Source organism: Phyllostomus discolor, chromosome 5, assembly GCF_004126475.2.
Source record: "Phyllostomus discolor isolate MPI-MPIP mPhyDis1 chromosome 5, mPhyDis1.pri.v3, whole genome shotgun sequence".
Classification (NCBI taxonomy): domain Eukaryota; kingdom Metazoa; phylum Chordata; class Mammalia; order Chiroptera; family Phyllostomidae; genus Phyllostomus; species Phyllostomus discolor.
The window spans coordinates 33934166-33946368 of NC_040907.2; the positions used below are offsets into that span (position 1 = coordinate 33934166).

Consider the following 12203-nt stretch of genomic DNA (forward strand, 5'->3'; position numbering starts at 1 on the left):
AAACATGGAAGATAAACAACATGATATTAAACAATGAATGGGCCAACAATGGGATCAAGGAAGAAATCAGAGATATCTTGAAAAGAATGAAAATGAGGACACAACAATCCAAAATCTGTGGGAAACTGGGAAAGCAATCTTAAGAGGGAAATTCATAGCATTACAGGCCTATCTCAAAAAAACAAGAAAAACATCAAATAACCTAACTCCATATTTAAAGGAACTTGAAAAAGAACAACAAACAAAGCTCAAAGTGAGTAGAAGGAAGGAAATAATTAAGATCACAGCAGAAAGAAATGAAATAGAATCTTAAAAAATGATACAAAATATCAATGAAATCTAGAGCTGGTTCTTTGGATAAATGAAATTAACATACCTCTAACCAGACTCATCAAGGGAAAAAAAGGTACCCAAATAAATCAGAGATGACAGGGGAGAAATAATAACTGACAGAAACCAAACAAATACAAAGGATTGTAAGGAAATATTATGAACAACTATATGCCAACAAACTGGGCAACCTGGATGAAATGGATAAATTCCTAGAAACATACAATCTTCAAAACTAAAGCAGGAAGAATCAGAGAATCTGAACAGACAGATTATATCTAGCAAAATTGAAGCAGCAATCAAAAAACACCCAAGAAACAAAAGCCCTGGATCAGATAGTTTCACAGGTGAGTTTTACCAAACATTCTGAGAACTATCACTTCTCTTCAAACTATTTCATAAAATTCAAGAAGAGGGAAGACTCCCAAATTCATTTTACAGGGCCAGCATTATCCTCATTCCAAAATCAGATAGACACTACAAAAAAAGAAAATCACAGGACAATAGCCTTGATGAACATAGACACTAAAATCCTCAACGGAATGTTAGCAAACTGAATACAGCAATGCATCAAAAAGATCATACACCATGATCATGTGTGATTTACTTTGGGAATGCAAGGTTGGTACAACATTAACAAATCAATAAATGTTATTCATCCCATAAACAACATGAAGGACAAAAACCACATGTTCATATCAAGAGATGTAGAAAAAGCATTTGATAAAAATCCCAACTATTTATGATAAAACTCTCAGCAAAGTGGGATTAAAGGGAACATACCTAAACAAAATAAAGTTCATATATGACAAACCCACTGGCAGCATCATACTCAATGGGCAAAAACTACAAGCATTCCCCTTACAATTGGGAACAAGACAGGGATGTCTGCTTTCACCTCTCTTATTCAAAATAGTACTGGACACCCTAGCCACAGCAATCAGACAAGAAGAAGAAATGAAAGGCATCCAAACTGGAAATGAAGAAGCAAAACTGTCATTATTCGTAGATGACATGATACTGTACATAGAAAACCCCAAAGATTCTATCAAGAAACTAGTATAACTGATAAATGAATTCAGCAAATTAGTAGGATACAAAATTAATATCCAGAAATCAGTTGCATATTTATATGCCAATAATGAACTAATAAAAAGGGAAATCAAGAAAATAATTCCATTCACAAATGCTTCAAAAAGAATAAAATACCTGGCAATAAATCTAACCAAGAATGTAAAAGACCAGTACTCAGAAAATTATAAAACACTGAGAAAAGAAATTGAAGAACATACAAAAAAGTGGAACATATACCATGTTCATGGATAGGAAGAATTAACATCATTAAAATGTCCATACTACCCAAAGCAATCTATAGATTCAATGCAATTCCTATTGACATTCCAATGACATATTTCATAGCACAAATATTTCAAAATTTTATATGGAACCACAAAAGCCCTTCATAGCAACAGTGATCCTGAGAAACAAGAACAAAATTGGAAGAATCGTGCCAGCTAATATAAAACTATACTACAAGGCCACAGTAATCAAAACAGCATGGTACAGGCAAAAAAATCAGACATATAGCTCAATGAAACAGAATAGAGAGCCCAGAAATAAACCCACGCCTTTATAGTCAATATTTGACAGAGGAAGCAAGCACATACAATGGGCTAAAGACAGTTTATTCAATAAATGGTGTTGGAAAAATTGGACAGATACATGCAGAAAAATGAAACTAGGCCATCTTCTTACACCACACACAAGAATAAATTCAAAATGCATTGAAGACTTAAGTGTTACACCCTAAACCATAAAAATCATAGAAGAAAACATACACAGCAAAATCTCAGACAGTGCTTATAGCAATATTTTATTGTGTACATCTCCCCAGGCAAGGGAAACAAAAGAAAAAATAAGCAAATGGGACATCAAACTAGAAAGTTTTTGTGCAGCAAATCAAATCATCAACAACATAGAAAGAAAACCTACAGAATGGGAGAACATATTTGCCAATACATCTGATCAGTGATTAATATCCAAAATTTATAAAGAACTTATAAAATTCAATACCAGAAAAACAAACAACCCAATTAAAACATGGGCAAAGGAACTGCATAGACACTTCTCACCAAAGAGGACATACACATGGCCAACAGACATATGAAAAGATGCTCAACATTAGTAATCATCAGAGAAATGCAAATTAAAACCACAATGAGATACCATTTCACACCTGTCAGAATAGCTATCATCAATAAACCAACAAAACTGCCCTGGGTGATGTGGCTCAGTAGATTCTGAGTGCCAGCCTGAGAACCAAAGAGTCATTGGTTAGATTCCCAATCAGGACACATGCCTGCATTGCAGGCCAGGTCCCCAGTTAGGGGCACACAAGAGGCAACCACACATTGATGTTTCTCTCACTCTCTTTTTCCCTCCCTTCCCCGTCTCTAAAACTAAATAATAAAATCTTCTAAAAAAAGAGAAAAATCTTACATACCCAAAGGGCAAAGAAATGAAGTGGCTATTAACAAGAAAGGAAACCTCTAGAATTGGAGATTGGAGGTATGCAGACACAATCCAAGGAATACCTGGAGCTACCAATAGCTAGAAGAACCAGGCAGTCTTCTCCCTTAGAGCCTTCTGAGGGACTGTTGCCCTGCCAATACCACTGTTTTGGACTTTTGGCCTCCAGAAATGAAAGAGAACAAATTTCCGTTGTTTTAAGACACAAAGTTTATGGTAATTTGTTATAGCAACCCTAGGAAACTAATACAATTCCCAAAGACTCAGTAGTTCCATTTTTAAAGCTATTCCCCAGAGCACTGGGTCACTGTGAGATCCCAAACCACTTCTATTACAACAAATATTTTACTATTTACCTATACATGTAACTAAAAAATAAGCCCAAGTTGAAAAAATACAGAAATAATATATAACAAAAAAAATATTTCTACATGCAAATGCTCAGGCAAGACTAAGATAGAAGATACAACATTTGTACCTATGGGCCCTGAGGGAAAAAAATACCAATAAGGGCTCCTAGGGGCTAACTTGGCTTAAAAAAAAAAAAAAAAAAAAAAAAAAAAAACAGAGCCCAGTAGCAATTTCTAAACAGGGACCTCTCACAAAAATAGCACTACTTCAGGGAGGGGCCTGAAGTTCCTACAGTCTGAGGCAGCCTTTAAAGCAGTTCCTGGAACTGTATTTCAACCAACAGGACTGAGACTTTCCCCATCCAATCAGAACTATGCAGCTGCATCTTTGTTAGCATCTATACCCACCAATCAGAGCAGCTCCATTCTGCTCAACCAGAACAGTGCTTTTTAGACTAATCAAACCAGGAGGATTTGGATTCCTCATTTGCATGAGGACTGACCACTCACAGACCAGGGGCAGGGTCCCTCTGGCTTAGAGGCACATTTTCCCTTTCCTTCAAAGACAGAAGACTTCATTTCTTTCTCCATGTCTCCAGAGCACAGAAGAGAGAACCAAGCAGGGTTGAGCTGTCCAGCAGAAGAGGGACCACTGTTGAGGTCTCCCTTACCCCAGTGCGGCCTCACACCCACACAGTTCCACAGCCATGCTGTTTCATAATTGAGCTTAAACAATACTGAGCCATCTCAGGGCAGTGCTGTTCTCACAGCCCTGCTGTATCACAAATGAACTGTTTGCACTGAATAGTTTCCCCCTTCACTATAGCCCAAATCGGGAATTCCTGTTGTCATTGAACTGGCACCAGTACCATCAGTGGACATATCAATACACAGAATCTACATGAAATGGACAGTTTCAAAAGGATAATAATAGGTATCATATATTGTCAACTCAAACACAGGCAGTGCTGCCATTGGTGACATAATTTTTCATAAAAAGATCTCTTAGCAGAGTTCCAAACAAAACAGAGTACACTCTCTCCTCGATTTACATAGAAATTGTATTCCTGAAAAATTCACTATATTTTAAAAACTTTAAAAAAAATTTGTGTTTATACATAAAACAGAATTAAGTTCTTAATCTCCAATAATTACAAACAGGTTTTCTCCTACATATCCAGTGGAACCTCCAAGTCACGCAGAATAGTAATTAATATCAACAGGACCCCAGGCACTACGGCACACAAACACAGCCAACCAATTTCTAAATTGCTCCCTACAGTATATCACCCGACCTGGAGAAAAACTGACATATGGACAATATGAGACATGTACAAAGTACACTCACTGCAACACTGTGATATTAAAATATAGGAAAACTCTGGCATTTAAAAGTTCATGAACAGGGAGATAACAATGAAATCACTCATCTAAACATAGAGCATTACAAAGCAATTAAGGAAATGAGCTAGATCCATAAAACGAAACTGACAAATTTCAAAATGGTGAAGTGCAAAAACAGGTTATGGAAGGACACATACAGTATGACTTCATTTGTGTAAAGTTTTAAACAAAACAATAGTATAGGTGGTACTTAAGCATACACAAACATGTAGTAAAAGTAGAAACCTGCATAAAAAGAATATACTCCTACCTCGGGATACTGATTACCTTAAATCTAGGAAGAAAGGTCTGAAAGATGTGCAAAGGGGACTTAACTAGATTTTTTTATTTTCTGTCTTTAAAACAAAAAAATTATGTCTTTAAAAAAACATTTTTATGTCTTGAAAACAAAAATCTGCAGCAAACATGTAAAATGTACTGTCTGTTAAGTTGGGGTGGGGAAATCACAGTATTCAGGGTTTTTTTCTGTAAATTTGAAGTATTTTATACAGTATTTTGTGAAGTCCCTATGTTCCAGGGAAATTTACCACCAACTGTAGCGTAACAGACACCACCCCGTAGAAACATGGGTAAGAATCGCATTCAGATGAGTACTGATTGAAAAAGACCCAGATCTATTTGTCCCTATGCTATCAATAACTTGAGGAAATAATGAGGTGAAGTGAATAGAGAGAAAAAAATTATACACATAAACTAACCCCAGACTGACACTACTCAGGTAAAGCAACTGGCCAGTTTCATTGCTCAGGCATTGGGCTTTCCTGTTATATTTCCAATTTCTTCTACATTCTCAAATAACGTCATGAAAACTGAACTAGTGAATAATAAAAAGAGAGAGAGAAGCAATAAAAATACTTTTTCATATCACAGATGTTTCAAATATTAAATATGTTAAGGAATGGGAAATACAATTCTTTTGCTGCTCTTTAAAAACCAGCTACTTGGTATATCAATCATATCCTTCTCCAAAGACTCATTGAGAAAAGTCACACTTTCTTCCTAGCAAACATCTGAGAAAATATATTGATATTTTCTCTCAAGTCATATGGATCTGCTGAGCAACACAAAATGTTGAGATTACCACTAATATAAGACTGTAGCAAAATAAACATGGAGGGGGACAAGGCGAGAGAAAAACAGAGTGCCATACTTTCAATAGGCAAGCAGAGATAAAACATCTAACTTCTAGTTTATTTGGAGAATAAATTAAATGCCACTACAAAAAATTCAAACAATAACACAACAGGAGATATTCCATACCTGAACACCGTCTCTTCAAAAGGTAATGTATACAAAAAGACTTTTGCATGAATGGATGTTTATAATAGCTTTATCCATGGCAACCACAACCTGGTAACAATCCACATAATCTCAATAAAGAGAATGGATAAATATGGTATGTTTATATAATAGAATTCCACTCCACAATCTAAAGGAACCACTGATAAATACAGTAACAAACAAGGATGAATCTTAAATATACGCTGGCCAAAAGAAGTCAAGACAAAATATGACACACTACATGGCTCCATTTAATACGAAGTTCAAGTACTAGCAAACTACAGACAAATCAGAATAGTAGCTCCCTCTGCATGGGGTTTAGAGGGGCACAAGGGAACTTCCTGGGGTAATGGATGTGTTCTGAATCTTGATCCAAGTAATGGTTACATATATGTATGAATTTATCTAAATTCATTGAAGGGAAGAAAGGAAATGTCATGGGAATGAAAAAGTATAACTGCTGTATATTAAAATGGACTAAAAAGACCTGAAAAGGAAATGCAACATATAAACTTTGATTGGATCTAGGTTTGAAAAAGTTAACTACACAATTCATTTTTGAGACAACTGGGAAACTTGAATATGGACTAGATATTAAGAAATATCTAGTTGTGTGATAATGGTTTTTGTGGTTATGTAGAAATATGGCCTTTATTTTTAGACGGTGTATACTTAAGTATTTAGGAGTGGAATATCATGGTATCAATAATTTACTTGAAATTTTTCAACAAAAAACACGTATTTTATATATAGGCATATACATATGTACAAGTAAATTAAATTAATTGTATCCTTCCAACTACTCAATATGTTTAAAAATGTCAATAAAAAGTTGAGGGAAAAGAAAGAACCATCTTTTGCAGATACAGAATGATCCTCTGGGTATATTAAATGAAAAAAAGTGAAGTGCAGAACAGCTTATATAATATACTATCAATTGTTCAAGAAGCGAAAGTAAAAAGAATATGGAAGAGTTTATTGTACATGTATGTATACCTAGTTGGTTATATTACAAAAGAAAATACTAGAAAAGTAAATAAAAAATGAATAAAAATAGTTACCAATAGCAGATGAGTACATATGGGAAATAGATTTGAACAGGGCCAGAATTGAGATTTCTCTGAATATATCATTTTATATAGTTTTAACTTTTATGCCATATAAATGCAAAAAATTAAATTGAGAAGAAAAATCTAAATTGAAAAGACGATGTTAATATCTATGGTCATCCAATTCTGCTATTCAATCAAAGCCAAATTAACAAAACTTGTTAAACTTGTATAGTTATTAATGGTCTTTTTTGCTACTTCTGACCACCAGAGCCATTTGACAGGGCTTGTGCTGGTTAGGAAACATAATGTCTTGTTGCAGACGTGCCCCTTAATGGTTGTGCAACCCTAGAAAAGTCATGCTACACCTCAATGATTTTCTCACCTGTAAAAACAAATAAATACAATGATAGCTAAGATTTCTTAAAAATGTAAAATTCTGTGACTCAAACATTTGGTGAAAAAAAAATGTAAACAAGAACGTTTCCACCTGCATAATTTCTAAAGCCTCCATGAACAGCAAAACTCCACTTTACGGCCATTCACTTTCTGTAGTGCAGCTAATACTGAGAAGAAAGAAGATTGAAATAAAATGTATTTCTCAGACTCCTTTAGGCAGTCACCAGGTACAGCACTGCAAAGCACTTCCTCTTAGAAAGTCTGTATGGGCAAAGGAAGGGAAGCAGCAAGTGGCCTGTCAGGCGGCTGCACTCAGCAGGCTGCAAAACCCCATTGGTTAGCTGGGACAAAGCAGCAGCCAGTAACCAAGTCTGTTGATTTTTACTAACTGCCAAGAAGGGGCGGTTTAGGAGGCTTCATGTATTCTTTTGCTGAACTAATCTTACTTTCCCAATAATTTGCCAACTGTGGAAGGAAAACATCTGAAGCCAGGGATATCGTTTCCAACAGAGCAGAGAGAAAAATATCTGCGGGCTTAAAGACAAACTTGGATCTCCTCCACAGCTGCTTCACACTCTGCCCTAGCCAGCCTTCCTTCTTTAAGACTTAACAAAAGACCTAAAATAGTCTTGTGACTTCCCTGGAGGTTTCCTGGACTGGGCCACAGCAGCCTCATTCTAATGTGAGGAGGGACAGCCAGGGAAGGAGGGACGCTGCCAGGGTGGGGTTAAGTGGAAAGAGAAACTTTGCTGCAGGGTGTGCAGGAAGTGAGACGGCTGCCTGGTGCGGCACTCAGCTGAGTAATGTTGCACATTTAAGTACCCTCACCACCCTCAACCCCCAGTTTTGATGGGAGAGCAAAGACTGAGTTGAAAGATAAGAGGACTTAGAGAGAGGTGGGGGCAGAGAAAAGGGACGGAAGGAAAAATTTTGGTTCCAAACTGCTTGCAGATCTAAAATGGGGGTATAGGAAAAGCTCTTCGGAGATTTCCTCTAGAAGAGAAGCTGGAGGCTCATCTGAAGAGAATGAGGGGGTTCTCTAAAGAATTAAGGGGAGAGAAGTTTTCTCGTAGCATGGAGAAGTCCAAGTCCCCTCTGCCTGCGCTGGATTTGCACAGCAGGTTAGAGAAAGGAGCCTGTTCAGCATGTCCGGAAAGCCTGGATGGGGTCGCAGGTCCTCCAGGAGGAGTTCAGAGAATGAGCAGTTTCTCTTTAAAAGCTGGTGTCTTTCTTAGCGTAACCGAAAGGATTAGGGGCACCTCTCATTGTCGGGGCGTTGGAGGGTTGGAGGGATCTAAAATTATTTCTGAGGGGCTGGCGCCAGGAAGGGAGAGGGTGATGGCAAGGTGCTTTGTAAAATGACATGCTTCAGTGGCTGGGTGTGGGAGTTCGACTTTTTACACTGAGAGTAAAAGGTCACCACTCAGAAGGTTAGGAATTTTACAAAGTCTGCCTGCAGTGATTTGGGAAGAAATAAATGCTCCCTATCCTACCAGCCCCCCTCCCCCGTCGCGGGCTCCCCAGAATGGAGCGAAGCGGGCCAATAATACTCTAAGAGGAGCAGAAAAGAGGAACTTGAAGAGAAGTCCACCTCCCAAAATAACTCCCAGGAAAGTTGGGGGCGGGGAGAGGATCTTTGAAGCGGTTTGGAAAAGATCAGAAGGAACCGCAAGTGGAAGTTGGGATGAAGCCGGGAGAGCTGAGGTGGGGCTCAGGCCTCTGTGTGGCTGGAGTGGGAGGGACCTCACGCGTTTGAGGCGGGGATGGCCGAGGTGACAATGGGCCTAGGTTACCTAAAGATGATTCGGAGGGTGAAGGATGTTTGGAGGGCTCTCTGAGTTAAACAGAAGAAGCGCCCCGAGTAAAGTCCGGGGACTCACTGACACCAGGCGGCTGGGGCTGGGGGCGTGACCTGTACTCACAGAGCGGATCTCCAGCGCTAGGGCGCATTGCAGAGCCTTCACCTTCGGCATCCGCGCGGGGTGTGGCGGCGGGGAGGGACCCCGGCCGTGGGCCCGAATGAGGCGAGGAGACACGCGGCGGAGCGGGGACGGGGAGGAGACGAGGTGGCGGCTGCGGTGGCAGCTGTGGCCCCCAGGCCGGGGCCCGCGGTCCAGCCTGGGTCCGGCCCGAGAAGCAGCAGTGCGCGGGGCGCGGACTCGTTGCCATGGCATCCAGGAGGGCGGGGCCGGAAGAGAGTTGGGGCGGGACGCACCGGAGCGCACTTGGGCGTGGGCTGAGGGCGGGGCTTGGCGAATGCCGGTCGGGGCGGAGCCGCGTGAGGAGGCGGGGCCTCCTAAGAGGTGAGGTAAGGTCAGAGTAGTTCTGTGACATCAAACTATGGGCTCAGAGGCAGACAAAGGGGACAATAACTGTGTAACAGTTAATGGAACAGTGCGCAAGTAGAGAGCTGGACTCAGGAACCCAGAGTTCCAACGTGGAAATGATACATTAGGCTAGTGGCATCCCTCTGCGGCTTCAATTTACCCAACTGTTAAACAGTAATTATTATTAGTTCTCATTGGACTTTCACTTACACAGCTTACAATGACATCAGAGGAAACTGAGGATTAGAGGAGACTTGCCCAAGTCAAAGGCATAATCATAGTTTTACCTTTCACATTTTGGTGTTTAATCCATCAAAACTCAATCTTTGTACATGATGTTAGGAATCTGGGATTCTGTTTTGTTTGTTTTTCCTCTAGAGAGTGAACCCAATTTCCCAACAGTATCCTTTAAACTTTCCATACTTCCCCTTATTGACTTGTGGCACCACATGTGTTATATAGTAACTACCTAAAGTTCTGTCTTCAAGCTCTCTATTCTCTCCCAATGTTATTTTTGTCATTCTTGCAACATTATCACACTGCTCTATTACTATAACTTCTTAATAACCTGTTTGGCAAGTCTCTTTAAAACGAGATTGATGTAGCTATTTGTGATATCCTTTATTGCTTCATTTTATTTTTAGAATAACTTCATCAGTTTCCTCAAACAGTCCAAATGGAATTTTTATTATGACGCATTAAATTTATAGACTAATTTGGAGAATTGACATCTTAGAAATATTACATCATCTTATCCAAGAACATAAAACGTTTGTCCATTTATTAGTGCATCTTCTATGCTCTTTACTAGAGTTTCAAGTTTCCTGCCTAAAGGTTCTGCTTAATTCCTAGGTATCTAATTATCGTTTTTTCTTTAATAGTTTCTTATTTTTTGGTATCTTTACTGGTTTGTTATTGCAACTCTAGGAAAAAATTATTTTTATAGTTTTAGCTGGCAAATAAAATTAAAACTAAAATCTGTTAAATTCTTTATGATTGGAATAGTTTGTTTGTCCCAATGTTTCTGCTGCTATTTTTCTCATAGAGATGATAAGCACTGTGTTGGGTTTCCATTGCTGCCATAAAAAATTACCACACACTTGGAGGCTTAAAACAACACAAACTTATTATATTACAGTTCTGTAGGTCAGAAGTTCAACTCAGGTCTTGTTGGGCTAAAATCAAGGGGTCAGCTGGGTTCCTTTCTTGAGACTCTAGGGGAGGATCCATTTCCTTGCCTTTTCCAGAGGCCACTAGCATCCCTTGGCTCACAGTTCCCTTCTTCAATCTTCAAAGCCAACAGTGGCTTATCAAGTTTTTCTCACATTGCATCACTCTGACCTACTCTCCTACCTCCCTCTTCCATTATTAAGGATGCTTGTGATTACACTGGGTCTACAAGGCAATCTCCTTTTCTGAAGGTCAGCTGATTAGCAACAAAAATTCCACCTGCACCCTTCATTCTCTCTTTGCCACTTGAGACAACAGATTCACAGAATCAGGGATTAGGATATGAATATCTTTGGGGGGTCATTATACCTATCACAGGCACCAAAAAGAATAATAATATGTTGCACTAAAACAAATCAAATATGTTAAAAATCCATGAGTTGTTAACTCAAGGGGCAATAAAGCATTAGTCAGCTATGGATGATTTAAGAACCAACTTATTCTGAAAACTTATAAGTGAAAAGGAAAAATCCAGCATTTACCCTGAACTTCTTGTTTGAACTATACCTCTGGGTAACCAAAGAGTTGATGAGTTTTTTTTACAGAAAACTTTCAGGTATAAATGAACAGGAATGAAGAATTAGAACATATGTGGCTGCTAAAACCATCAGTGAAAAGCTGATGAGGAATTTTAATAATAGGTAGGTCAGCCTGATAACACTCAAACACATTGATCAGTCTTAACATTGCAAAAAGAGAGACAAAAAGACATTGTGTCCCTTCTGAGGTAAGGCAGTTAGGAGTACACAACACCACCTTTCATGCCAAAAGTCAAAGTCAAATCTGGCCAAGGATCCAAATCCATCACCAATGTGCTGGAATCCAATATTCAAACTAAACTAACCTGCTGTAAACAAAACTATGGTGATGCAAGCAGTAAAAGAAAGGCAATGTGATTTTTTCAATAAATAAATGCAAAGAAAAAACACAAGAAGGGAGACCCTATGGATAAAAAAAACAGATTAACCTAATATAAAGTATTTGAGACCATAGGGGAAATTCAAATGCTGACTGGACATATGATAATCTAAAGGAACTTTCATTAAAATATTTTTAGAAATAGGAATGGTATTGGGGTCTTGTTCTTTAAAAATAGAGCCCTTATATTTTAAAAGGTCATACACATTGACGTATTTGTGGAATTATATGATGTCTTGGATTTGCTTCAGAAACTCCAGTGGAGGTGAGAGGTGGAAGAGATGGGAAGAGGATGAAACAAATCAGCCATGTAATTCTTGAAGTTTGATGACACGTAGGCTGGAGTTCATTACACTATCATGACTATTTTCGTATATGTTTAGTTC

General features: G+C 38.6%; 1 protein-coding gene across 3 annotated transcripts in view; it reads right to left on the reverse strand.

The window, feature by feature from the left end:
- Nucleotides 1–9524, reverse strand: part of SPATA6 (spermatogenesis associated 6) — a 96310-nt gene extending 86786 nt beyond the window's left edge. For all 3 annotated transcript variants that reach the window (XM_028513700.2, XM_028513701.2, XM_036026061.1), the window contains exon 1: nt 9265–9524. In XM_028513700.2, coding sequence (XP_028369501.2) covers nt 9265–9516 — 252 coding nt within the window. In that variant the 5' untranslated portion in view covers nt 9517–9524. The remainder of the gene's footprint in view (nt 1–9264) is intronic.
- Nucleotides 9525–12203: the final 2679 nt, after the last annotated feature.